This window comes from Pelodiscus sinensis, chromosome 9, assembly GCF_052426305.1.
Source record: "Pelodiscus sinensis isolate ZL-2025 chromosome 9, ASM5242630v1, whole genome shotgun sequence".
NCBI classification, from domain to species: Eukaryota; Metazoa; Chordata; order Testudines; family Trionychidae; genus Pelodiscus; species Pelodiscus sinensis.
In genome coordinates this window covers 64,610,872-64,638,490 of record NC_143060.1, presented here as the reverse complement: position 1 = coordinate 64,638,490, position 27,619 = coordinate 64,610,872, and the positions used below count along the sequence as shown (strand labels likewise).

Here is a 27,619-nt window from a genome sequence, read left to right as displayed (position 1 = left end):
TATATCTAGATTAACGCACTTACAAATTTAGGATGTTTTTTTTTTAAAAGTGTGACCCTGTGTTTTATTATTCTGAATTCTTGTCATCAGAAGTGCTGAGTCATTAAGCCACGTTTGGTAATCTATTAATCGGTGGGTTGGTGACACTTCACTTTGGTTTGGCTATGGTTTGTCCCAACATGGTGATGCTTGCTTGAGATGTTCCTCCATAACAGTTCACTGTGAGGCTTGTGACACAGTGATACTTCACTATGCTGTGATGCCACTTTGCTCTGATGCTCTCCTGTGGCCTGGTGATACTCCATTGTGGCCTTATGACCCGTTAGTGTGATATGTTTCTCCATGACACATTGCCATGATGGAGGGATGCAGTACTGTGAAGCGAAGGCTTCTCCAAGACATTATGACACTCAGTGATGACCCATTGCAATGACACAGTGACAGTTGATAGTGCCCCATTACCATGCCACTCGGTGGTGACTGTTGCCTTGACACTTGGCAGTGACCTCTTACCATTCCCCTTGGTGGTGGCTGCCGTCATGACACTTCCCCATGACAAAGTGAGACAGTGGTTGACCTGTTACCATGACACTTTGCCATGACACTAGGTGGTGACCCGTTACCATGGCGCTTGGTGGTGGACTGTTGCCGTGGTGCTGTGACACGTGGCAGTGACCTGTTACCATGGCCATGATGCAGCGACCCTTGGCAACCCTTCAAAACACAAGGTCCTGTTTTCTCAGCACCCCCGCCCCATTAAAATAACCCGCCCAGGCTGGCCTGGGCTGTTTCTTGCTGCCTCTTGCAAGACTCAGCAGCTCCCCATCTTGTTGTGCAGAGATGGAAACACAAGGGCCTGGTGGCCACCCTGCTGGGCAGTGACCAGGCCCTGCCATGAGGCCTTGCAGGGAGGGGCGGGCACCCCCGGGGCCATGGCGCTGCCATGGCAACCAGGCATTCGCCTGGGGCGGGCCGGTTGGAGCCCGGAACGGGCGTGTGCGGCGGCGGTTCCGGGGGAAGGCTGGGGAGGCCGGACCGCCGACGGGCTGAGGGGGGCTGGTCACTCGCTGTTCCGGGAGCCGCAGCGGCAGCAGGAGGCACGGACCCGGCGCCCGTGAGTGACAGCGCGGGGCCTCCTCCGCCGGCTACAGCCTCCCAGGCAGGACCCGGCCCCGGGTCGGGGGCCAGGCTCCGCAGGCAGGGGGGGCCCGGGCCTAAGGCTGGGACTCGGTGCGGGGGGAGGAGCAGTTGGCCTGGGGTACAGGTGGGGTCCTGGGGGAATGCAGGGGAGGAGCAGGGGGGCGGGTACAGGGTGAGGGCTGGGGGGAGTGTGGGGGGGAAGGGTTCAGGGCTGGGGGGAGGAGCAGGGGGGCGGGTACAGGATGGGGGCTGGGGGGAGTGTAGGGAGGAAGGGTTCAGGGCTGGGGGGAGGAGCAGGGGGGCGGGTACAGGATGGGGGCTGGGGGGAGTGTAGGGAGGAAGGGTTCAGGGCTGGGGGGAGGAGCAGGGGGGCGGGTACAGGATGGGGGCTGGGGGGAGTGTAGGGAGGAAGGGTTCAGGGCTGGGGGGAGGAGCGGGGGGGCGGGTACAGGGTGAGGGCTGGGGGGAGTGTGGGGGGAAGGGTTCAGGGCTGGGGGGAGGAGTAGGGGGGGGGGTGGGGGCTGGGGGAGTGTAAGGGAAGGTTCAGAGCTGGGGGGAACATGGGGAGGAGCAGGGGGGATGGGTACAAGGTGGAGACTGGGGGAAGGAGCAGGGGGGACGGGTTCAGGGCTGAGGGGAATACGGGGAGGAGCAGGGGATACAGAGTGGAGGGGTGGCGGGAATGCAGGGGCTACAGAGTGGAGGGATTGGGGGGAAGACTGGGAGGAATATAGGGGGAGAAGCAGGGACTGTGGGGTCCAGACTGAAGGAAGGTGCAGGGGTAGGGCAATGACGGGAGAGGGAGTAGAAGATTCAGGGTTGGGGTTCGGGGGCGGGGAAGGCTAAGGGAGAAGCAGTTGGCCTAGGGTGCAGGGTCGAGGCTGGGGGGAGGTGTAGACGGAAGATGGGGGAGGAACAGGGGGTGCAGAGCTGGGGCTGAGGGAAGGAGGGGGAGTGGTGGGGCTGTCCATCTTCAGCCATAATAACTTGAAATTCCCAGTGCACCCAATCTCCCCCAAGGAGAGTGGATCATGCTGGTTCCTTGTCTGTGAGGACATTTAATTAGGGACATTACAGCAAAATTGTACATAAATTTCTTCTCTTGATTTTAATGATACTGAGAGAATAATTCTTACACAAAAGACTGTGAAGAACATAGCTTCAATCCCTTTAGTGTACAAAATACCTGCTGCATACTGTGAACATCTGCTCACATTCCTGCAAAAGGGGTCAGGTGTGGACATGCCCTTTTATCTAAATGTATACCAGTAATTTGTGACATGATACTGTTAACCTTGGGGTGGAATGATCTTTATAACTCCCTGAAGCCTTTTGATGCATGTGGAAAGTGTTGCACACATTTCAAGGGAGTTGTGTGTGCTCATCACACCTCAGGATCAGGTTTCAAATTATTTAGTAGTCAACATTTATTGGCAAATAATAAATCAGTATGATAATTTGAGAAGCCTGCAAATAGCAAATCTAAACATCATCTTGATTAACAAGCAAGCTCAATATTAGGGCAAAATGTTACATTTTCTCTATGCATTGATATAATATCGTGTTAATGGAATTTACATATATGGTCAAATCAAGAAACAATTATGATATTTATATAAATTAGGCTGCAGAAACAATAAGTAAAGTTAAACCTTAAATATATACAGGAGTTAGGGAATTATTATTATGCCTATTTTGTATATAAACAGATGAGTCAGAGACTGGTCTTAACGGAAGTGTGTGATAGAATAGAGAACTGAGTCCAGATCTGCTGAGTTCCTGTTTGGTGTCTTAACCACAAGTCCATCCTTGTGAAGCTTTATTTCGTATGTTGAGGAAGCCTGCTCTTGTAGATAGTATAATCTACTGCTTTCCAATCTCCTAGCAATATTGTTTGATAAGTGCCCTGTGATTCTTAGACAGAAAGCCTTGTGGAGTTAGAAAATAATGTTATAATGCTCTTGCTTCTTTTGTTCAAATGTTAAAAGCTGTTATGAAACACCTCAATAGAGAAGGGAGTATTTGGTGTTTCCATAAAGTTTAGTTTATATATTAGCTTGATGTTCCCATTTTAAAAGAAACATAAATGTTGGACTACTTTGTGTACCTACTATAGATTTCTTTTATCTTCTAAGATTGAACAGATATAGAGTATTTTAATATTTTTTTCATTTTCTTATTTGACAGTGCTTTTACTTAGTCAGTGCCCCTTACCAGTCAGTTTCTTCCTTTCTAAAAATACTTTTATGGTTATTAACATGGGAACAGGAAAAAAAGAGAGAGTAATAAAATAATCTTCACATCTTGTTTAAAGGATGCTGTATCAGTGTAGTAGACATCTTTAAAAATATTATAGTTGACACGTTCCTGTAAAAAAGAGGATGTACTCTGCATTAGAACTGAAAGTTGGTAATGGAGAGCATCTGAGGAGTACAAATTATGTAACTATTGCGTCTACTAAAAAGTACATATACAGTTAAGGGAATTGGAAAGTGAGTTACAGTATCATGCAACTTAATCTGTTTATTCCATGCATATGTGGCTTTGTTAGCATTTCTGTTATCTTGGGAACACAGTTGTCTAAACCCAAGTTTAGTCTTATACCAAATGCTGACCCTAAGTCAGAGCTGTGCTTTTAAATGAGTGCCATCCTTTTCTTGTAAGTGTGTGAAGCATAAATATTTCCTGACACTTTTCTGGAAGCAGAGAGAGAGCTCTTCCCCCATGTGCTAGATAACCTTTCATTTCTTGACAAATTGTTTCATGTCCAACATAGTATTCGGTTTACAGAGTGCATGATGGGTGTCACATTTGCCCATACTCTAAATGTATTAAACTCATTATTTTTAAGGTGCTTACATTTTCTTCTATTTTATTCTCTGCAACCCAGCCATTGTTTCATTAAATTGTGGATTTTCCAGCTGAACAAGGGCTTGAAGTCATACTGTTTGGGTATGGTCAGTTATTGTTTGCATGGTGAAAAGATGAAATAGGATATACTTTCACTTTTGTCATCCTTTCTTTTTCTTTAGGTCAGGCCCTAAAGCGTAAGGTGCAGGCTTCTCTTCACGGTGCATGGACGGAAAGCCAATGCGCAGGTAAGGTGCAGAACAAGAAATGATTCTTCTCTGATCAAAACTAACAAGTGGTATTGAGTTGATTTAATAAGTAGCTAGCTCATAGCATGTTCATTTGAAACGTGTATGCCACAAAATGATCTGCTCCGCTCTTCCTTAATCCCATTGTATTTGCTGATTTTCCCAGCCCTGCACACTGACGGAAGCTAATTTCTGAATATCTGCATAGTTGAGTGTGAATCTTTGATCCTTGCATACACATTTCCTCTCCAGTCTCCCACTCTTTGTCTTTTAATCAACCGGAGCATTCAGGAGCATCATCTCAGCTCTTTGTGTGGGGGAAGGCAGCCACCCTACCATATGAGAATCAAGTGCTGCCTTCTGTCTTTCACACCTCTAAGCCACTGAGTCATCATTTCATTCCCTGCGCATATTTATGCATAATGCACACGTAATGCAGTTAATTTATTATGCTGGTTCAGACATATGCCATCAGCTGAGTCCTTTTAATTCACTCTTCTGTGCCTCTGTGTATCAGCAACCCACAGTACATACCATCAAGCATCTGGTCTTCTGATCTAGTGTGAAAATTCCCAAGTCTACTGATATCCAGCAGTATCCAGAGATAAAAGAAAGGACTATGCATCACTTTAAAGACTAACAAGATGGTCTTCCAGAATTTGATCTGAGGAAGTGGGTCTGGCTCACGAAAGCTCATCACCTAATAAACCATCTTGTTAGTCTTTAAAGTGCTGCATAGTCCTTTCGTTTGTTTCAGCAAGATCAGACTAACACGGCTGCATCTCTATTACTATCCAGAGATAAGTTATGGATGATTTGGGAGTACTGACTTTGAATTTCCTTGCATCTGTTCAGTTTGCCTTAATCATTAAGTAACATTCTGTTAGGAAATATCAGATACCTTGGAGGTCCTTGTGACGGCACGTTGGGGGTTCCCCGTCTCCTGCACCCTGAAATGGCACAAACAGACTGTACCAGCCAGTGGAATTGAGGGTGGTTTATTGCTCCTCCAGCACAGCGCAGCACAGATGTAATCTGGTTACAGGAACTGGGCTAGGATGCCTCAGGCCCCCTTGAGATGGGGGAGACTGGGCCCCTAAAACTCCAGCTCCTCTCCCTAGGCTGTCTCGTCCATCCTCCCAGACAGCCACCAACCAACTAACCCACTTCCAGCCCTGCCCCCCAGCCAGGGCCGCATTCACCTTCCTTTGTTCCTCTCCATGGGGGGTGTCTGGCCACTGGTTCAACAAGTTTGTCCTTATCTCTGCCTAGTGAGGTTTTCCCTGCTGGGTCTTGCTCCAGACAGCAGGGGTCACCACATCCCAGCAAGTACCCCCACTACGTCACAGTCCTAGAATACCATGACGATGGGCATGGTCTAAGAACCTGAATAGAATGGAATCATTTTCATTAATAAGCCACAAATTCATCTATCAGTTTACAACTGGCTTAGTCTAGTGCAAGGAAGGGGGATTTCATTCTCCTCAACTAGAGACAAGGGGCTAGGGTTTTTCACTACACAAATTCAATTAATTGGCAATATAGTGTGAGCTGGGCTAGAAAGACCAAGAGCCTAAGATTTCATAGGGAGCTTTCCTCAGTCTAGAGGGTGCTTGTGATTCTCTCCTGGTTCTCTTGTCAGCTCTCAAAATCAATTAATGCCATGTCTACACTAGAGACCTTACAGCAGCACAGCTGTACGAGTTCAGCTGTGTTGCTGTAAGATCTCTCATAGAGTTGCCAGTAAAATTTAGGTCACTCAGGGGTGTGTTTTTTTCAGATAGTGGAAGTGGCTAAGTAAACCACCCTATTTGTAGGGGAGTAGCCTTTGCCGTGTGGAATGGAAGAGTTTGGGAGTGCTGCTCCAGGGCAAAATTTCAGGGGGCTTATGTAGTTAGGGAAACTCAGACGTGTCTTAAAATTCAGACATAAAAAGAAGCATCCCAATTTTCAGAAAGTGGCTCCCCTAATAGAAATAACCCACACTTTTCTGTGATATCATTTATAATTTCATCAGGGTCACTTTGCAGTTGGTGGCAGCATCTACCTTTCTCAGAGATGCTGTGGCTGCAAGCTTGTTCTCATTGGCCAGTTTTCTAAGTTGTGCATGGGGGTATCGCCGCAGTTAGTTTACACAATTCACACTGGAGAGAGTTTCCTAACAATGTATGTGAAATTATCTTTCTGAAAATGGGGCATGTCTTTGAAAGTGATGAGAGAGCCCCACCTTGTGGAATGAACTTGAAAAGTGCAGGAAGTGCAGTGAGAGTTTAACAATAAAAGGGTTTAGCAGAGGTGTTAGTAAGCGAGAACAGCGAGGCATATAAAAGGATAGAGTTGGGGGAGGGGGAAATCAGCCAAGCTATTCAAAGTGTACAGAGACCGAATAGAAGCAGCCAGTAGTAAAACCTAGAGGAGAGACACAGCTGAACCTGTGTAACCAAGATACAAGGGAAAGACAATAGTCTGAAACATCTGAATGTGATAATTGCTGAGGAAGTGGGGAGAAAAAATGAAACCAGTCTAAGATGAAAATGAATTATTTGAAATGTTCTGAAGAGAACAATTTTCCAGTAGTTAAGAAGTGCATTTGACCTCATAATGAAAGAAAAAGATGTGATCTATTTTTAATTCTTCTTCCTTCAAGCATACAGCAAAATGTACCATGCAGTTGCAAAGTGAGGGTAAATTTTAAGTGAGAATATTTTGCTGCTAATGGTTGGGAACAGCGTAGAATCATAGAGCTGTATGGTTGAAAGGGAACTTGAGAGATTAATAAGTCCAACTGCTTGTACTGAGGTAGGACCAAGTAACCCTGGAGTCGAACACCCTGACAGGTGTTTGTCCAGTCTGTTCTTAGAAACCTCCAATGATGGGGATTTCACAACCTCCCTTGGAAATCGCCTAGTGCAATGCTTAGCTCTCCTTATAGTTAGAAAGTTTTCCTTAACATCTATTTCTCTTGCTATAGATTTAACCTTCAGTGGACATGGAGAATAGTTGGTCACCACCTTCTCTATAACAGCTCTTGCTATATTTGTAGACTGCTATTAGGTCCCTTCTCAGACTTTTCTTGAGATTAAATTCACTCAGGTTTTTAACCTTTTCTCACATGTCACTTTTTGTTTCTCTCCTCTGGACTCTCTCTGGTTTGTCCACAGCTTCCTTACAGTGCGGTGCCCAGAACTGGAGAGAGTGCTCAGCTGAGGCCTCACCATTGCTGAATAGAGCAGGACAGGCACTGCCCAGGTCTGACATACAACACACATTAATACACCACAGAATTACATGAGTCTTTTTTGCAACTGTGTTCTGCCTATTTAGAGGCAACTTATAGAGGGGTAGTGTACAGTGCAGTTCCTACCAGGTTGTGTGGCTGGTGGTAATAGTAAAAAGCAGCGCCTCTACTCCTAAGACAGGCAAGAGGGTGGTGCACAACTAGGTGGTGCCTAGCGGAGCACAACAGAGAGCTATAGCATTGTACCTGTGGCTGAAAATTTTATACACCTTAGCTAATGACAGTGTTAAAAAAACAAAGTTACTGTTTATATATCTTTCTGAATGGCTTCTAATTTTTAAAGTTCCTATCTTGACGGTTTTTTTCCCTTTTGGAGAAGGGGAGTTGATTTTTTTTTTTAAGTTTTGTTGAAAATGTTTTGATTGTTTAGGATCCAGTCACACTAGCTGCAGTCCTTAGTATGTCCTTCCTTGGAGAAATTAACAACTTCTTGGAAACCACCGAAACGTCAGCGTGTGTATTGTGACTGAAGAGTCCAGGTACAATAATCATTGAGATAAATAAGTTAATGGATACTCTAGCAGCCTGGGAAGTAACCATGATAGTAGACATGCTCAGATACTACAGTGATGAGTACCAGAAGAGTCTATAAAACAGATATCAACATGAGCCTTTTGAAAGCTGGCTCTTGTTAACAAACTGGGTTGCTATGGTTTTGACTGATTTTTTTTTTCTCTAGCTATTTGATCAGAAGTGCTTGTTTCCCTAGGTGGCCAAGGAAGCTGGAAGTGGTGGTATTTCTGTGTCCAGATCAGACCGGACAATGATGGACACAGAGTCACCAAAGACATCTAGCAAGAGATGAGTCAATGCTAATCTTGTTCATTGCTTGCTCCTTTGCAGGTGTACCAGTACGCGACCAGGAGAGACCGGAATGGATGTGACGAGCCGGTGCACCCTTGGAGATCCCAACAAATTGCCAGAGGGGGTACCGCAGCCTGCTCGCATGCCCTACATCTCAGACAAGCACCCTCGACAAACCTTGGAGGTTATCAATCTTCTACGGAAGCACCGGGAGTTGTGTGATGTCGTACTAGTTGTGGGTGCCAAAAAGATCTATGCCCATCGGGTGATACTTTCAGCCTGCAGTCCTTATTTCCGGGCCATGTTCACCGGGGAGCTGGCAGAAAGTCGGCAGACAGAGGTTGTGATTCGAGACATAGATGAAAGGGCCATGGAGCTGCTGATTGACTTTGCGTACACCTCCCAGATCACAGTGGAAGAGGGCAATGTCCAGACCTTACTGCCAGCAGCTTGCCTTCTCCAGTTGGCTGAGATCCAGGAAGCCTGTTGTGAGTTCCTAAAAAGACAGTTGGACCCTTCGAACTGCCTGGGTATCCGGGCTTTTGCTGACACTCACTCCTGCCGTGAACTGCTGAGGATTGCCGACAAGTTCACGCAACATAACTTTCAAGAGGTAAGCTGCAGGGTGTGGGATCTAGGCATTTCTTGTTTAGTGCCTCATTACAGATCCTGCCTTTCTACCTGCAATGTCTTTTGTTCCTGGTCAGCGTTCAGTAGCTCAGTAAGGGTACGTCTAGACTACTTGGCTCCATCAACGGAGCCATGTAAAGTAGTTAACTTGGCATAGTCAAAGAAGTGGGGATTTAAATAATCCCCGCTTCATTGAAATAAAAATGGCCGCCGCGCTGTGCCGACGATCAACTGATCCGGCACAGCGCGGCAGTCTAGACACAGCATGGTCGACAAGGGAAGCCTTTGTCGACTGCTCTGGTATGCCTAGTGAAACGGGGTTTACCGGAGCGGTTGACAAAGGCTTCCCTTGTCGACCGCGCCACATCTAGACTGCTGTGCTGTGCCGGATCAGCTGATTGTTGGCACAGCGCGGCAGCCATTTTTATTTTAACGAAGCGGGGATTATTTAAATCCCCGCTTCTTTGACTATGCCGAGTAAACTACTTTACATGGCTCCGTTGACGGAGCCATGTAGTCTAGACATACCCTAAGAGGGAGAGGATATATCTGTACCTGTAGTACTATAAGTTGCATGATACTTCTGTATCACATGCTAGTTATTTTTCAAGTTGATGTTCTGGTGCGAATACTGTACATATTATAAACTGTGAAGCTGAAAACTAATTGGTGAGGGGCAATGTGTGTGGATTGCCTCTGGCATATTGTTCTTGAACAGAAGTTTGCTTTCAGAAGTGTTTGAGGTACTGCACAATTTAGCGCGCGCGTGCGCGCGCGCACACACACACACACACACACACACACACACACACACACACACACACACACACACAACCCCTCTTTCCCCCCAGAAGTCAAACACAGCAACATCAATCCAAAAACTAAACAGAGAGTTCTAATAAAGGACCTCGAGAAGCTGTGGCAAAAAGTGCAGAGGCCTCAGAGAAGCCTTCAACTCCCTTCCCTAATCAGAACCTGGTTTTCACATCTGTCATTCAGCAGCAGTTATCTCAGAGTAATTCAGATGTGTAGCTGCAGATGTGACCTTTTAAAACCTGAGTCCAGGTTTTTTTTTTGTTTTTTTTTTTTTTACTTTTTCAGTTATTTATAGCAGACTTGAAAGACTTGCTAGTCAATAGCTCAGTGAAGGAGTAGTCCTACTAACCAGAAGTAAATAAGATCGAATAATGTGGGGTCCCACCAAGGAACTGCACGGGCAAAGCTCTGGTGAGACGCATAGCCTCGCCTTACATTCTCCTTTGGGAGTAATAGGGCTGCATTTTCTATTTGGATGCTTTTCCTGGTCACTGCTGGGTGGTGTGGGGGCTATGTATTTTGTGTCAGCCTCTGGCAAGAAGGTGTTTTCTGACCTTCCAGTTGTACATCCCTGGTGGGAGAAGGAGTTTTATACCTCTCCTACCTACTCCAAAGCCTGCATTCCTTTACCCCTCATAGGAGGTAGGAGGCTTGAGAGGAGTTACCCCGGCTCAACCAATTATCTTGCTACCATGCTGTATGATAAATTGTCCTGATTACACTCAGCATGAAAACAATAGTGTAGCCCAGTGGTCCCCAACCTTTTGGGGCTGCTGGGTACCTGAGGGCAGGGCCGCTCATATGCCGGGCACCCGGGGGCGATGCGTGCCTAGAGCCGGTGCCTGTGCCACACGCCCAGGAGCTGGCAGCCCGGGGGCAGGGCTGGCGCCGATCACTCGGTGGGCGCACAGAAATGGCCTGGCGGGCGCCATGGCGCCCGCAGGTACCACATTGGGGACCACTGGTGTAGCCCATTCAAGACCTTTTGTAGAGTTATGAGTTTTCAGTAAGGAAGCAGCCAAATAGTCTATTAATGTTAGCCAGATAATAACTTGGAAAATTGGGACAAAGATGATGATTAGACATTTTTAAATGACACAATTGATAAATTATGTATGCTAGCAAGTACACAGAGGTAGCAAGTCCGTTGGTAGAAACACTAGCATTACTGTCAGGCTCTTACAAGACCTCCCATTATAAAATAAATTGGAGAGTTACAGGATTTTGCTCACTTCGGGACTCTGCTACTTTTCAGACTGATGCTCTGCAACTATCAGGGCCAGTTGTAGGCACAAGTTACTGTTTGTGGGGTTGGAAGGCAAACTCAACAGACATGCTGGCAGCCCAGATTCTACCTCCTTCTCTAGTAGTGGGACTACAGGGGCAAGGAACTTAATCTCAGTGACATGATCGGAATCCCTTCTAGCTACATGTGCTATTGTGAGCATTTGGGGTATTTTCGAATACACACCATATTTTGAATCAATTTGTCAAGTAGAAAAAAGGACCCATGCAGCTAATCACTAGAAGAGTGGAACTTAGGGCTGTTAAATTTTGATTAATTAATTGAATAGTCGATGGAATTTCCATCGACTATTCAATTAGTTGATAAGAACTTCTGCGTTCCACCTTTGAAATGTACAAGAGCCCCAGAAGGGGCTCTTGTGCATTTCAGAGTTGGAATACGATGTGGAGCTCAGGGCCAGTGAGGAGTCTTGCTGGCCCCAGGTTCCATGCTGTGCTTCATCTTTGAAGTGCACAAGTCCCTGATGGGGCTCTTGTACATTTCAAAGCTGGCTGCCTCTGCACCCCTACCCTCTCCCATGGAGCTGGAGCTGGGGGGAACTTGCTTTTAAGCCAGCTTCCTCTAGCACCCCTCCTTTGCCCCCCCCCCCCCCCCGTTACCTCTTTGTGATAGATGCAGCAAAGGGGGGGAAGCAACTAGTCAACTAGTGTGGTGTTGATCCGATAAGCTTTTGCTTATTGGAAAGTTGACTAGTCGATTAGTCACTTACATCCCTAGTGGAACTCTTTGCTAAGAGAATTTCTTTTTATTATGCTTAAGATCTTTCAGTCAGGCAGTTGAGTCTTGCATGCACCTTACTTCCTGGGGAAGGCCAATGTTCACGCACTTCATGTTGCTGAGCCTCCTTCCCAGCTGCCATGGTAGAAACTGGTCACATTTGTGTGGGAATGGGATGGCTGTCAGCAATTGTGCCGTGTACATAGTTCTGTTTTATTTAGGTTATTTTGCCTCTCCCATTGCCGTAGTATCTGAGTGCCTCAGTTTGATATTCAGTCTGTCGTAGCACACAGCCACCCAGAAAGGTCTCCAGTCTGCAGCATGGCTATGTAGTGTAGCTATCATGGTGCTATGATTTGGTGTGAGCATAGGAATGTGAAGAAAAATCTTGATCTTCTCGTGCTGGCTAATGTCTCCAGAGAAACTTTCTTCTTATCTTAGGTACAGAAGAAATTATTAATATGTTTGCAGATTGTCAGAGGCTTATATTTCATTGGAGATCAGTCCTTGGGATTTTTCAGAGGCTCTCATTCCCTTTAAGTGCATTTGAACTCTCTCACTCTGTGTATATATTTAGAGAGAGTGAAAGAGACAGAGGTAGGATCATATGAGTCCATCTGCTGTCCTGAGATACTTTCCGTTCTCCTACAAATCAACAAGAAGAAGATTTTTTTCTACATATCTACAGTGTCTCTGGTAATAGTTTTTTTGAGACTTTTTACCTTGAGTTCTGTTTTGGATTTATTATGTTACAAATAAAACATCTTTATTTTGATGCAGCTTTCCTCTCAATTGTTTACCAGCTGCAGAACATGTTTCTTGCTGTTGAATGTGTTCCCCATGGCAAATGAGGAGGCTGGCTTAAAACAGAGGGCTTGTTTTTTCTGAATTTTGAAACTAAATCAGTGAATTCTGTGACTTACCACTTTACAGAACTTTTCTATTCCCCATTCATTTGCATTGCCATCTAAAAGTTGTCTGAACTGCACTGTTGGAGCCCAGTTTTGTGAAGCAGTGAGGATTCTCCACTTCCACTGACACGATCAGACCATTAAATCCTCTCTAAAGGGAGGGATTTCTCCCTTAACTTTGAGGTAGGGTCCAGTAGCAGTCAATACTCTGAGATGCCGTCCTTAACCTTTTTCTTTATCCTCGTCTTTTTGAACAGGTGATGGAGAGTGAGGAATTCATGCTTCTTCCAGCCAATCAGCTCATAGATATTATATCCAGTGATGAGTTGAATGTTCGCAGTGAGGAGCAGGTGTTCAATGCCGTGATGGCTTGGGTAAAGTACAGCATTCAGGAGAGGCGACCCCAGCTACCCCAGGTAACCTTGAGCATGGCTCACATGCATCTGTTCTGTACAAGGCAAGAGACATTGGATTTTGTCAGTGTACGTAGTGGAAATAATTCCCCTCTTGACTTCCCAGAGGTGTTAAACCACTCACATTTTCTAGTCAATGAGCCCTGTGTCCAGATATATTAGCAATGGGCCCTTCCTATCTGTAAGCATTTCTAAACATAAGATCTGTTATACTGGATCAGACCCTAGGTTCCTCTACTCAGTTCTGTCTCCAACAGTGGCCAGTGCCCGATTCTTCAAAGGATTGTGACTGGAATAGCCTGCCCCTCGGGGAAATTTCTTCTTAATCCCGGGTAGTTGAATTATTCCTTGAAGTCTGAGGGTTTAATATTAGAGCTAGCCACGACAGTATCAATAAAATATGCTCTTTTGCGGTAGCATTATCAGTTTTAACAAAGTTTTTCAGGGGACGGTTCCTGAGTTCCAGGATTCTCTGGTCTTACAAGAGAAAGAGAGACTCTTGCTGCCTTTGTTTGCCCTTTTTGTTCCAAAATGAACATTTCAGCACAATTGCATTTAATGAGAACTTTCAAAAATTGTCATGAAACATAATTGTCATTCTCCTGTCAGCTCTAGTTTATACCGCCTTACACCTCTGTGACCCCTTGTAGGACCATATATTCATCTGTGTTTAATTCTGTATTCTACTATACCCGCGTGTGCATTTAAGGTATTAGCTATTTATGACATTTGTTGTAGTTCACTTACTAAACAGCGTAGTGTACACTCCAGAGGGTAAATAGATGATAAAACAAGTGCTTTGGGCAATATGTAGGGACATCTGCAGTCTCCTAAGGATTTTCAGTCAGGTTGTTGGTTTCATCCATTAGCAGTCCCATTTGATCAGCTCTTTTAAAATCTGATGTTCTCCTTCTGGATACCTCAATTGGTTTATTGAATTGCACAGGTGCTGTAGACCAAACACTGCACTGAGCTAGAATGCGACGATCTGAATTGTTACTGGGGCTGTTACTAGTCTCCTGTTGCTGATCTCTCTGCGCTTGTGACTAGGGATGTAATAGTGTAACCATTTAAACGGTTAACTGACAAGTATGAGCTTTTTGGTTACTGTAATGTTACACGCTGGTTCCCAAGGAGCCGTCTGCCAGCCTGCGCTACTGTATCAGCGCCTGCAGTGCAGGGCGGCAGCCAGCTTGCTGGGAGCCAGCTGCTACCCTACTTTTGCTGCCTCTGATACAGGGAGTAGGGCCAACTTAAAAGCAGACTCTGGCAGGCACTGGCTCCTGGGGAGCCGGCTGCCGCTTCGTGCTGTTGGCTCTGTGGTGTAAAGCTTATACTGCAGAACCTGCAATGCAGCCGGGAGCTGACTCCTGGTGCGCCCAGGAGCCAGCTGCGCTGTGGGCTCTGCATTATAAGCTTTATGTAGCAGAGCCTGCAGCGTGTAACCACTAAGATTTTTTTAACAGTTGCACGGTTGCCTAATTAAAACCTTTCAACATCCCTGCTTGTGACTGCAGTATGACTGAACTGGATCACAAAGCACATGGAAACAAATTAGCCGAGATTGCTCTCTCTTTCACCGCTCCCCCCATCTGTAAGGTGGTAAGTGTGTTGCTTATAATGATGTCCTGTTTTGTCTCATAGGTGCTGCAACATGTCCGTCTGCCACTGCTCAGTCCCAAGTTCCTGGTGGGGACAGTCGGCTCAGATCCACTCATTAAAAGTGATGAAGAATGCAGGTGAGTCCTGCTGGAAAGAGGGAAACTGAACAGTGCACTTATGTAAATTTCAGTTCATATGGATACTTGATCTGTATTTGCTGTCCAAGAATATTGTGGTTTGTCAATGGTAAAACTAGGGTGATACTTAGCAGTTTCCCTTTCTGGGATTGGGTAGAGAGGAGATAGAAGGAAGCACTGCATTGTGAGTATGTATTTGTGTAAAAGTTACCCTTGAAGATTTTTAAATCAGTATTTTGGTGGAAGAGAAAGGTTAGGATAGGCAATTTGCCCTTCTGATAAATCACCCTTCACAAGATAGACTGTGTTTATAGCGCTTTGACTGTAAAGCCAGTTGCCTAAGTTACCATGAAACCCGCTGACCACTACCCAGATGAAGCCATATCGTAAGCAACCTAAAACAGCTTTTCTGTATCTGAAAAGGTCATGACTTCAGTGACCAGTGTAGTCAGGGGTTCCCAAACTTCTTTTCCTGAGGCCCATCCGTGCAGCTACAATAGGCACCGCGGCCCACTATTAACACTTCTTGAGGAAAATTTATTAATTTTTAATTATTACATGTATATAAACTATAACCGTGTAAATAAACAATTGTATTCTTCTTTTTCATGTTAACGTAAACAGTTGTAATGATAGAAATCCCCAGCAATATGCACTCAGAGAAACGCTACAAGATCTTTGAAACCAAATAGTTTTATTAAAACTATACTTCACTTTTAAAAAAAGTGCTGAGAGCAAAATGTGGCATTCAGACAGGGAAAATGAAATGCATAATACACAGGGCATAAAATTGAACAATAAGCAATGCAACAATGTTAACAAAATCATTATTAACAACATTATTATTGATTTTAAAACAAAATAGTTGTTCAGCTTTGAATACTATATTACGTGTTGGTTCTTTTTTAGTGTCAAATTTTAATTTCTCTTCTATGTAAATAAAGACCCAATTCTACCTCCACTAAGTAGAAAATAATCAAATACGGTAAATCAAAATATAAAATAACAGTTATAATATACTGTGGCAATAGGTAACTCATTCTGTCTGATAAAGGAGAAACCAAACTTCCAATATATGTCATCATATATGCTTACCACTTTCTTTACTTTTTTGGATGGCTCATTTCATGTAGCTGTTGATGGTCTGGGGCTTTCAGTATCTTCTCCACCAGAAAATCCTGCTCACTTTCTAAAAATAAATTGATCTACATCAGATTGAAATACTGCTTGTCATTTTTAACAGTTGTAAATGGTGGTCTTTTGGGTGGGTTACTAAGGTACCTTGAAGTTAAATGTGCCATTGTATCCATGAAAATTAAATATTGACATATTGCAGCTTGTTTTTTTTAATAAATATTTTTTTTTTCTATATTCTGTCCAAAATATACAGGTCAAAACATGACATTTGTATTGCTCTTATTTAGCTTATGAGAGTCACACAGCGTTAAATATTTATTAAGACTGGACAGTGCAGTTGTGCTGGTGGATCACTTGAGACTGTGTCATGGCCTTGACCTTGCTTTAAGCTAGATGAGAGGAAGCTGCATACCCAATTTGGTGGTCCGAGCTCTTATAGTTTCAGGAGGTCTTCAACAAATGGGCTTATGGATGGATTGACTCACGGACAGAGACAGAAGCACAACTCTCTAAAATATATATTTAGATATTGTACATAAGTCATTCATATTGTTTAGTATACCAACAACTGGAAAGTGATTGATTCTGGCTGCTTTTTTGAAGGATGGCATGTCCTAAATAGTACTTTTTCCTGAAAAATGCCACTATCCCACAGACTTTTAGAATAAATGTTTTCTCTTGCACAGGGACCTGGTGGATGAAGCGAAGAACTACCTGCTGTTGCCCCAAGAGCGGCCGCTGATGCAGGGACCAAGAACTCGACCACGCAAACCCATCCGCTGTGGAGAAGTGCTCTTTGCAGGTGTGTCTGAGACTTTGGCTGAGAGGTTCCAGTGCCTGAGACTTTGGCTGAGAGGTTCCAGTCTATATGCTCTTTGTTTCAAGGTTAACCCATATAGCCAACCCTAACTGTCAGCTCTTCAGAAGTGACTTTTTATGTTACCTGTCCCATGCTTTCAGTTAACCTACAGTTTCTTCTGGTTGTGCATTATCTTTGTCTTTCCAAATAGAGTAGTGGCCCATGATTAGGGCTTCCAGGCACTGTGGTAACACTATGAATAATACACGCAAAAACAACTGGACTTGCAATGAGATTTGTTGGTCCTCAACTCATTTAGGCACTTCTGAAAATCCCATCCTCTTTTCTTATTGACAGTCTCCCATGTAAACCGTTCTGTCTCTTTGGGATACCGTGTCAGAAGCATCTTTGGGCAGAAGGGATAGATAATTTATTGCGGACACATGCCCAATGTGGATTTGATGTGCTAGCCTTACACTGCCGCTTTCATTGATTCCCGCAGTGGGAGGCTGGTGTAGTGGGGATGCAATTTCCAGTGTGGAGCGCTATGACCCTCAAACCAATGAGTGGCGGATGGTGGCTTCCATGAGCAAAAGGCGCTGTGGAGTTGGAGTCAGTGTTCTGGACGACCTTCTGTACGCTGTGGGAGGCCATGACGGTTCTTCTTATCTTAACAGCGTAGAAAGGTAGGTCTCTAGCCAAACATTGCAGGGTTAACTTGCATTCAGGACCTGGTGTTGTCTGCGTGGTTCATATGCTGAAAGGCTAAAATCCTACCTCTAAGCCCATCTCGAGTCCATAAACTACAGCGCGTAAGCTGATGTGTGCCAGTGGTTACTATCCTTTTCAGCATCTTTATCACTGCTATACTGAACTAAGACATCAGACATAGCAGCATTCCAGCCTTACTTCCCTAATTTAATGGTATTTTTAGTCTGAGTTCCGCTCTGAGCTTGCTATGAGGCATAGTCTGTGATGTGTAAAGGAGTAGGGAAATGAATTGTAAAGAGCAGGCCTGGCTGTAGTCTATGATGGGCATGGCTATCTTTGCTAGCCTCCTCACACATGTATTCCCATTGGCTTGTCTGTGTTGCTCATGACGGTGAGACTGCAGGCATGTATTTGCTTGTAAGATAGGGAAAACTATCCAGACCTTTTTTCTGGGGTTGGTGAATAGAGAATTATGTGAACGCTGGAAATACCTATGAGAGAATAGGAATGGAGGTCAGATTTGGGCCTTTGAAGCCTTCGGTGATTTCAAGTAAAAAGCAGTGGAGCCAGGTTTTTGTGGAGTCAATAACTTTCCCAAGAATGACTTCATGCTGAGTGGAAGTTTTACTGCCACCAGAAGCATGGGAACAATTAAGGACTTTGGTCCATCTTCCTTCTAGTTCCACTCTGAATTCAGTGTGAGCAAGTTCTGTTACACTCCAATCCCAAACCACAAGGGCACTGGAGATTTCTTTCAATAAACCATGCAGACTTGAAGTATTTGACACACTTTGTAGGTACGACCCGAAGACGAATCAGTGGAGCAGCGATGTGGCTCCCACCAGTACCTGCAGGACCAGTGTTGGAGTGGCAGTTCTCGGGGGATATCTGTATGCTGTTGGTGGCCAGGATGGCGTCTCTTGTCTCAACATTGTGGAAAGGTATTAAAAATAAAGAAGCGGGAGGGGAGAAGGAAAGATCTTAGAATAAGGATCAATTGGTGCAGGTGAGTTTGGAAGGAAGTGACAGAAGCTGAGTGGGTTTTAAACGATTGCATTTGGAGCTGGATGTCTTTAGTTTAAACCTGAATTCCAGCAAACAGCAACTGTCTGCCTTCCTGCCACGATGCGCATACGCTGAACCTCTTCTAGATGTTAGAACAAGAATAGACGTGTTAGTCTTACCCTGCCTGAATGCAAAATACGGGTCCCCAGATTCCTTTGGTTGCTTAATGCAGTTCCCAAGAGAAACAGGACCTGCTGTTTATATTTGAAAGCTCAGCTGGTCTGTTTTTTCTTGTGGCAGGTATGATCCAAAGGAAAACAAATGGACTCGGGTGGCTTCCATGAGCACCAGGCGCTTGGGAGTGGCGGTGGCTGTGTTAGGGGGCTTTCTCTATGCTGTGGGAGGTTCTGATGGGACGTCCCCTCTCAATACAGGTATGTCATTTCTCCGTACTGCACTGCAGTCGGTACCTTCCATTCTCCTGTTCTTTTGCCCATAACCCTTTCCCACACCACTGATACTTGTATGATCTGTTTTCTGAGTGGATTACTCACCTGAAGTTGATTTTGCTACACATTAGTACATCCCCATCCTCCTAAACAACTGCTAGCTCTGTGTGTGTGTGTGTGTGTGTGTGTGTGCGCGCGCGCGCGTGCGCATCTACTTCTCACTAGGACGTTGTGGTAGGCAGTTACTTTGTGCATTTGCTTAGCACTTCCCTGTGAAGAGCTGGTGCATTATCTCTGCAATATCTCTGCTTTTCATTGGCTTGGGCAGCAGGATACGTACTGAAGGTCACTCTGTCGCAACTGCAAATGGCAATACAGACCAGCTGTAGCTTCACCGGATTGTCATTCCTCAGATGAGGTGTATTAAATGATGGAACATCTGGATTTCCTGTCTGTGTTTGACTGGGCTTGGAGAGAAGGGACAGGGAATAGCAAGCCTTCTCAAGAAAGCAGGGAAAAGCAGAGTGGACAGTGACAAACCGACACAGTATTTTTTCTGGTGTGTGTGTGTGTGGGGGGGGGAATGTTGTCTCTTTACAGACTGACCCATGCCAAGGTTACAAGCACAAAGGGCTTCAGATAGTGTCTAAAGATTTATAATGTGACTTTCTCCACAGTGGAGCGGTACAATCCCCAGGAGAACCGCTGGCATACAATAGCTCCCATGGGAACTAGACGGAAGCACCTAGGCTGTGCGGTATACCAGGACATGATCTACGCTGTGGGAGGCCGAGATGACACCACTGAACTCAGCAGTGCCGAGAGATACAATCCCAGAACCAACCAGTGGTCTCCTGTGGTGGCTATGACATCACGGCGGAGCGGCGTGAGTAGTTCTTCATTTGCCAGCTTGTGCTGGGCATAAGTACTTAGCTGGAGCATAGGGAAGGGTTCTGTGCATCTCGTTTCCTTCACTTCATCTAAGAGGGAAATGTTTGTAAAAAGGCAAAGCACATTGCCACAAGGAAGTACAAGATGTAGCAGTAATAGCTTTCTATGCTGCAAGGGGTGAGTAGATGATGACAGCTTTTTCATACAACTGGGAAGGAGTAATTGCTTTTAGGAACGTTTTTTCCAAAGGAGTTCTGACCACTAACACTGAGTCATGAGCACTTAATTCTGAAGAAGGGGAATTCTTGCTCCTGACTCAGTGCTGATAAGTAAGCCATAACCCTTTCCCCCCTCCCCCGCACCTCCCATAACCTTAGAAGCCATTTGAGGAAAGAAAATGCCATTAAACATACATCGTACACTTTGGCGGAATTAGCAAATGAACATGGTAGCTCTCCGGCCACTGAGACAAACTAATAAACGTAGTGATAAATGGTCACTGACAGCAAAAATCATGCCACGTTCAGGCTATTTCCTGTTCCAAGAAACTGGTCCTCTCAAATTGATTGGTACACTAGATCTTACATCAAAGAGACCACCTGTAGCCTTTCCTGTAATACACTGTCTGAAGGTTTATTGATTAGGAAGAAGGCATGAGAGTTATTTACAGGCTAAAGCAAGCAAACATATACAAACAAATGACTTACCATCCGAATCCTAAGAGCGACAGCATTGCAGTGATCTCTCAATTCAAAGTGACATTAGGGAGACTCAGGAGGCAGTCCCTGGGGATCTCTGGCTTCATCTTAGACTAGAGTCTGACCCTTCAGAGATCAAACAGCCAAAAAATGGGAACATTTTCCTGTGACTTTGTTTTATTTCCTTCATTCAGCTTCAAGGTCACAGACAGGGCTTCCTTGCATGCAGCATTTCCAAGGTGTGATAGGGCCATTAACTCATCCTTTGTATTACAATGATCCTTGATGGCCTGTCTGACTTTGGTAGTCCTTCAGGGTGAGCAGGGAGAAGGATTGCCATGCCTGCCTGGGTTCACAAGTTCAGTGCAAACACTTCTAAAGTGATAAAGCAAAATGTATGTATGTTCTTATAGCACAGGACACAGACGTCGTATTTAGTGCATGCAGCAACTTGCAAGCATTTCATAGACTCTACACACTAAAAGCATTCCTGTAAGACTAAGACCTATTTTGAGCAAAACTAACACACAGGTGACTTGGTCTGCTCTCCGGCTATGAAGCGGTCAGTTCTTATCTAATGCTTGTATCAATGTCTCATTGACAGCAGTGACATTTAAATCACTTGTAAAACCACCGTGCTGATGTGAAGGGTGCGACATAACTGCCAATGCACCAAGCAGCGAAACGCATTTTTTGTCTTCTATCAAGAGGGAAGCTCTAATCTCCCTTTCCTTTCGGCTGACTCTACTCAGCATCCCAGAGAAGCAGCCGTGTGTCGTGGGGGAATCTTTACTGAAATGTTCTAGTTGAATTCAATTTCGTGCTAGGTTGTATGAATTTGTATTTTAACAGAAATACTAAAATATAGTCATCCATTCTCTTACCCCTCCTGCCTCCAGGAAAGTGTGTGCTATGTATTGACATTTCCCTAGCGCTTGACTCTGCAGAATGATTGAATGGCCTTTTATTGAAGTGTGTTTCTAGTGAGAGAATGTAACCCACACATCTAGTGTGGTTCATGGTCCCATGTCCGGTGGCGGTTACAAGAAGCCTCCAAGACTTGCAATGAAGCATGAATAACATGTGGAGGGGTTGTGTTCCAGGTTGGCCTTGCAGTAGTGAATGGACAGCTAATGGCAGTGGGAGGTTTTGATGGCACAACGTATTTGAAGACCATCGAAGTATTTGATCCTGATGCTAACACATGGAGGTAACCTTTCAATTCATGAAACAGTGAAATTGCAAACCTTAGGCCTAAATTACACCTATGACTAGTCTTCCCAGCAGCGTAGAGATGACCTTGAAAGTCCTTTACCCACTTCTGTGAATTAAGCCTCACAACACCATTAGGAGGTAGGGAAGTGGTGATTTGCCATCACACAGCTGGGGAAACTGAGGCCCAGAGAAGGCGAGTGACTCGGTTATGTGATGAGCCATTGGCACACACTGTACTAGAACCTTGACCTCTGAATCTGAGTGCTTACGCCTATAAAAATGTGCGAGCCGAAGTGGGAAGAAGTATACATGCATTGAGCCACGCCTGCTCAGTTTACCAACAAAAACAGACCCGCACCTTAAAGATACAGAGTGCAGAACAGAATTGCAGCATGCGCCTTTGGGGCTCTCTAGGCTGTGCAATTGTATGCGCTGATTCTAGAATCTCCCTCGGTGGGGATACTCTGTATTAAGCACTGCAATTTGAGTCTATGCAGTTCTGTTAAATCTGTAGGACCTGTAGTTAGAAAAATCGCACTTTGACTTGTAAACTGAGCAGGTCTGGTATGAAACCACTGGTGGAAGATGTGTTCTGATCAGAGAGAGTTTTTTCCAGAATTATTTTTCAGACCATAATTGCACTTGAAAACAATGGTTTGTACATTAATCTAATCAATTTCCAATTCCTATTTATATCCATGATAAGGATTTGCTGCTGTAAAAATCTGTCAGGGTGCAGGGAATAGGAAGAAACTAATGTCTTTGTCTTATTGAGCTGGCCTAAACTAATATATTGACCCTGGGGTGGATCTGTCCAGGCCCAGGCTACTCCTTTCAGGGGAAGAGCAAGTCCTGTCCACCCCAGCCCAGCTGGGACTAGCATCTGAGCCTGGTAAAGGGTTGGAGCTATTAGCTGGGGTGTCCCCAGCAGTGACCAGGTGCTCCAGGTGTCTAAAGTGATGCAACTGCATTGCTAGGGAAGGGCACGAGACCACTCTTGCGATCTCCCTTTGCTTCTCATACAGAGAGTCATTTTCTGTAGGGAAGCAAAGAAATCTACAGGGGACATGAATTCTGTGCACATGCTGTGGTGCAGAATTCTCCCAGGAGTAACTTGATTCTGCTTTTTAGCTGGATGGGGACAGCCACTCTCCCTGGCAGAAGTAATAGGACATACAGTCCAGAGACCTAGCCAAAGCATTTGTTTGTAGTTAATACAAGTCATTATTGAGGATACTAGTTTGTTTGTTACCAGCACTGAACTGAAGAAAGCTGGTGATTGTCTTCTGTAATCTTCTCTCTTTTTCTCTCTCTGTTGGTTGCTGGACTTTTTGCTTTGTGCAGCCTGTGGGGTAGCCGTGTTAGTCTGTAACTTAAAAAACAGCTAATAGTTCTGCAACACCTTACAGACTAACAGAAAATGTAGATGATATCACGAGCTTTCGTGGGCACAACCCACGTCTTCAGAAGTGAAGTTTTTCTCCTGTTTGAGGAGCACCCCTGGGAAATCCTTGATGTGTAATCTAGGGTTACTGGGAGGCATTAGTGACTGTTACTGAAAGAACTCCACGGTCAGATTTCATCCAGCAGACTAACTGCATCAGCATATAGAGGAATATGCAGCTGAAGGAAGAAATGGGAGCTGATAGGCATCAGATTTCTATCTGAAATGTGGGCACTGTTTCAGTATCAAAGCATGGAGAGAACAGATGTTAGAAATGCATTATACATTGGTCTGTTCAGCTGTGTATAGTATAAAGCAGATATAAGTCTGGAATTAGCTTTGCAACATGTAGATCTACCCTTGCTCCAGGGTTGCCCAAAGCATAGTCAGAGGGCCAAATGCAGCCCAGAGTTGCTGCCTTCTGTTCCTGTAACTGCAGGAGTGGAAAGGAAATTCAGTGCCATTCTCTATTTCTGGAAGAGATCCATATATAAGCAACTATGGTTATTTAATTTAGATGGGTTTGTATAGAGCGGGGACTCCTGCTTTATTCATCAGATCGCTTAATCACAGGCATCACCCGAAATGGAGACCAACAGTTGTGCTGAAGTACACATGCTCCCTGCAGAGGCTGAGAAGACAGTACATTAAGAGTCTCTAAGCAGTATGACCAGCAACATCTTTTCTTTGCAGGTTGTATGGCGGAATGAACTATCGTCGGCTAGGAGGCGGTGTAGGCGTTATCAAAATGACACATTGTGAATCCCATATATGGTAAGCATCTAATGGAGGGAAAGCCCTTGGTTCTCAATCCTATACAAACTGAAGAGACTTACTGACTCTGGAGCTCTGTGTGGCTCTAGTACAATATAGACCCACCTTAATTCTTTGCCGGTGCCTCTTTCTATGGAATTATACGTAAAATGACTTTTTTGAGCACACATGCCTAATGCGAGACCACCTTGTCAGACTCCAGGGAACCACCTACCACAACTAGAAGCTTTGCTTATGTCCATATTTTTTTCTAAACCGTGTCTCAGTTTTTTGAATAAACTGAACTGTCTGTTACTCTAGCATAAACAGTGACCTGGGACTGCAAGCTGTGCCAGGGGTCTGGCAAAGAGGAGGGCGTCTCCTCCTGGAGCAGTGGAAGTGTCATCCATGCAGTGGGCACGAAAGAGGAAAGTGATACTGAAAATAGTGCTTTTGCCTTATTTACAGAGAGCTTCATTTAAAAAATTTTTTTACTTGACCTGAAAGGTGCCACCTTTGCACAGAAGCTTTTCTGAGTGCAGAGTATATTTATTTTTCATTTAATTTGTATAATCTGTTTTCTTTATATTGCTCACAGTGAAAGATTCCATCTCTTTTAATTTATATTATATCTATATGTAATGAGGGATTGAGTTCTGACAGGCGGTTGGTTGGAGCAGGGCTACATCCTGTCATGCTTCTGGATACTGCAGTGCCAAATCACCCGGGCCTCTTAGAGCACAGGAGCTGTGAAGATCAGTGTCCTGAGTGTCTGGTCAGTTTTTCGGGAAATGAGGAGCAGGACTGAAATTCCCATCTTTCTGCTGATTTACTGATGCTCAAAAAGGAGGTTGGAAACGAAAGGTGAAAAATAGACTCCAAAATTATGCATTTTTCCAGTGTGCGGTACAAAAGTTCAGGATCTATGGTTTTCCTGTACATGAACCTTATGAGAGCATTTCTTGTCATTTAAAAATATCTCTGTACCATGCTGTCTGCTATACTTACCAGTTCATGTCTAATGCTCATATGGGAACCACTCGTTACTTTTGGAGAATCTAGAAAGGTAGACTGGCCATTTCCTGACACTTGCCACTATTGCAGACTTGAAATAGCTCCTGCTGAAAAACTCTGGTCAGAAGCCACTTAGTTCCCCTGTCTCTCTTCTGTTTCTTTGATTCCCGTTGGGGAACATTGGGATAAAGATCAGCTGTTACCTCCCTTGAGTGAATTTTTGTGCAGTTCCTTATGTTGGTTTTAGAGCTGGAAAGGATATGAGGCCTACTTAATAGACTTCTGGAGGAGGAGGTGTGCAATTGCATTGTGAGTAATGGGGTATATTTTAGTGAGTCTGAAAAGCAATGGGGTACTCTGCCATCCAGCTTGAGCAACTCGGACAAGTTTGCTGTACTGTTAAGCTCCAGAATGAGAGAATATCATGAGGCATACCTACTAAATTAAGAAATGTTAAAGTGTGGCAGGAATGTAAATCCTTGATATTAAACAAGCAATGCTAACATCTCAGCAGGATGGGATTCATATAACTCAGCACTTTAACGTGCTTGACGCTGTAGAAAAATAACACTATGCTAACAAAAATGAGTTATTAAACAAGCTTTTTTAAAAAAAACAAAAATAAGCCCCTTAAAGGTTGGCATTCTTGTGTTTACATTTGACGATCATTTGCACCTTTACAAGGAAAAACAAGTATTCTGTAAACAATTGTTTACATGTATCATTTATGCTTTTTTCTAGCATGAGTAACTTGTATAAATAGTAGTGTTACCTTAATAAATTTCTTCTATGCTGTTATTTATCACTTGTTCTTTTTGTGTAAAGCAATACATGGAGGAATAATTTAAGTTTCATTTTATGGCCTGACTGTGTTAATTTTGACTTTGAGAGAAAAAGAACAGGCCCATTGTACCATATCTGATAAAAACAGGACACAGATGAAATTCTCATAAGATGTTACAGTCCCACTCTCCAATAACATTATGGGGGCTAATCACTGCTCTGTTCAGGTATAATGGGAAGAAAAATGGCTCTCTGCCAACTGCACAGGGTATTTCTCAATAGGGGAGACATGTCCCTTAAGCATTTAGCATTGGCCCAGTGAAGACAACATACTGGACTGAACAGATGACTGGCTGAAACAGTTCCTATGCAAAACTGAGTTGTAGCCCTGCTGGTTGTGGAGAAAATGGTATGTGCCACATCATTAGCCTAGGAGTGGATTGTTCAGGACAAAACTACTTTTCTAGAGGGAAAGGTGGCCTAGTAATCTAACTCTAGCCTCAAAGTAATTCCACTGATTTACAGACAGGCGTTTATTCTAGTACACTACCAGCAAACCACTGTCATGTAACTCTGGACATATGGAAACAAAATTATTTTGCAGCAGGCTATTCATAGATGAAGTATTTTCTGAGTTGGAATGTGGCTGTAGATCATGCAAGGGAATGGCTCACTGATGTAAGATTTTCTGTATCACAGGTACAGTAAAACTCCAATTGTCCGGCAGCCAGTCGTCCAGCACCAACTGGAACACGGAAGTACTCCGGCCAGCTGGACAATTGGAGCTGCTCCGTGCTGCTTCCTCAAGTCTGCTGCTGCCACTGCTGAAACGACCAGCTGTCAACCTGGGGAAGTAGAGCAGAGCATCTAGGGTGCTGCAGGGTTGGTCCCGCAGTACTGCCCTCATCCCCCTGCTTGGTGCCTGGCAGCATCCCAATGGCTTCCCCAAGTCTGCCTGACCACTGGCAGACTTGGGGAAGCCCTGGGGCAGAGCAGCTGGGGTGCTGCCAGGTTGGTCCCGCAGCACCACTCAGGTGAGGGGCAGCGCTATAGGACCAACCCGGCAGCACCCCCGCTGCTCTGGCCCACGGCTTCCGCAAGTCCGCTGCTGCTGAAACTGACCAGCGGCGGACTTGGGGAAGGGTGGGCAGAGCACCTGGGGTGCTGCTGGGTTGGTCCCACAGCGCTGCCCCTCACCAGCACCTGGCTCACCCCACACTGTGCTGTTTCCCACCTGACCCTCTCCCCCCCCCCCCCCCACACACCACAGCCCCCCTGCCAGAGTACCTCCTGATAATCTGGCACCCCCTCGGTCCCAAATTATTGGAAGTCTGCTGTACATGGTATTGAATTTTCTTTCAGAGCTACGTAAGTCAAAGCTGGACTGAATATGGGCTAGTATTACATTTTTGTATTAAATTCAGTATATTTATTTCAGCTCTTGTAATGCAAACAAGAGGGATTTTGGTATCAGAGCAGCAGTGAGACTTATAATTTTGGGATAAGTGTCAGAATTTTTCTCCTAAACTGATCATCAGTGCAAGTCATTAGATTTCACAATCGAACTCCTCACTACAAACAGGAACAGTTTCAAGCAGCCAACCTTTGTATCTGTTCTCAGTCTCCTTCAAACATAAGGGCTAGAATGTACTTTTGTTTAAATGAACACTTAAGCCAGAAAATTTCAAAAATGGGACTAGGAAATTGTTCTAAACAATCAATATTTAGGTATTTTTTTATCCAACTGTAGCCATGGCTAAATGGGGACTGTCAAATGCTCACCACTTCTGAAAAGTCAAGCTGTACCTGTTGTATTATAGTAGCACCTAGAAGTCATAGTGCCAGGTA

General features: G+C 44.6%; 1 protein-coding gene across 3 annotated transcripts; it reads left to right on the top strand.

The window, feature by feature from the left end:
- The first annotated feature begins 973 nt into the window (after window positions 1-973).
- On the top strand, window positions 974-25,786 carry KLHL20 (kelch like family member 20). Of its 3 annotated transcripts, none has more exons than XM_075936948.2 (12): window positions 974-1,114; window positions 4,173-4,238; window positions 8,380-8,953; window positions 12,978-13,136; window positions 14,778-14,872; window positions 16,696-16,811; window positions 17,311-17,494; window positions 18,317-18,460; window positions 18,825-18,958; window positions 19,651-19,859; window positions 21,666-21,772; window positions 23,915-25,786. In XM_075936948.2, the coding sequence occupies exons 2-12, from the start codon at window positions 4,216-4,218 to the stop codon at window positions 23,997-23,999; spliced, it is 1,830 nt and encodes a 609-aa protein (XP_075793063.1). In that variant the 5' UTR covers window positions 974-1,114; window positions 4,173-4,215; the 3' UTR covers window positions 24,000-25,786. The 3 variants fall into 3 exon arrangements, with proteins under 3 accessions (XP_075793063.1, XP_014437172.1, XP_089636740.1); XM_014581686.4 differs by lacking the exon at window positions 974-1,114 and adding an exon at window positions 2,099-2,374; XM_089780614.1 differs by lacking the exons at window positions 974-1,114; window positions 4,173-4,238 and adding an exon at window positions 5,221-7,487.
- The last annotated feature ends 1,833 nt before the right edge of the window (window positions 25,787-27,619 follow it).

Bases quoted from the DNA above. Each gene is read 5' to 3' on its own strand.
- KLHL20 (XM_089780614.1), top strand. From the start codon at position 7,351: ATGTCACTTTTTGTTTCTCTCCTCTGGACTCTCTCTGGTTTGTCCACA. The intron at 18,461-18,824 runs GTATTAAAAATA...TTCTTGTGGCAG, and splicing joins TGTCTCAACATTGTGGAAAG to GTATGATCCAAAGGAAAACA. The intron at 18,959-19,650 runs GTATGTCATTTC...CTTTCTCCACAG, and splicing joins GACGTCCCCTCTCAATACAG to TGGAGCGGTACAATCCCCAG.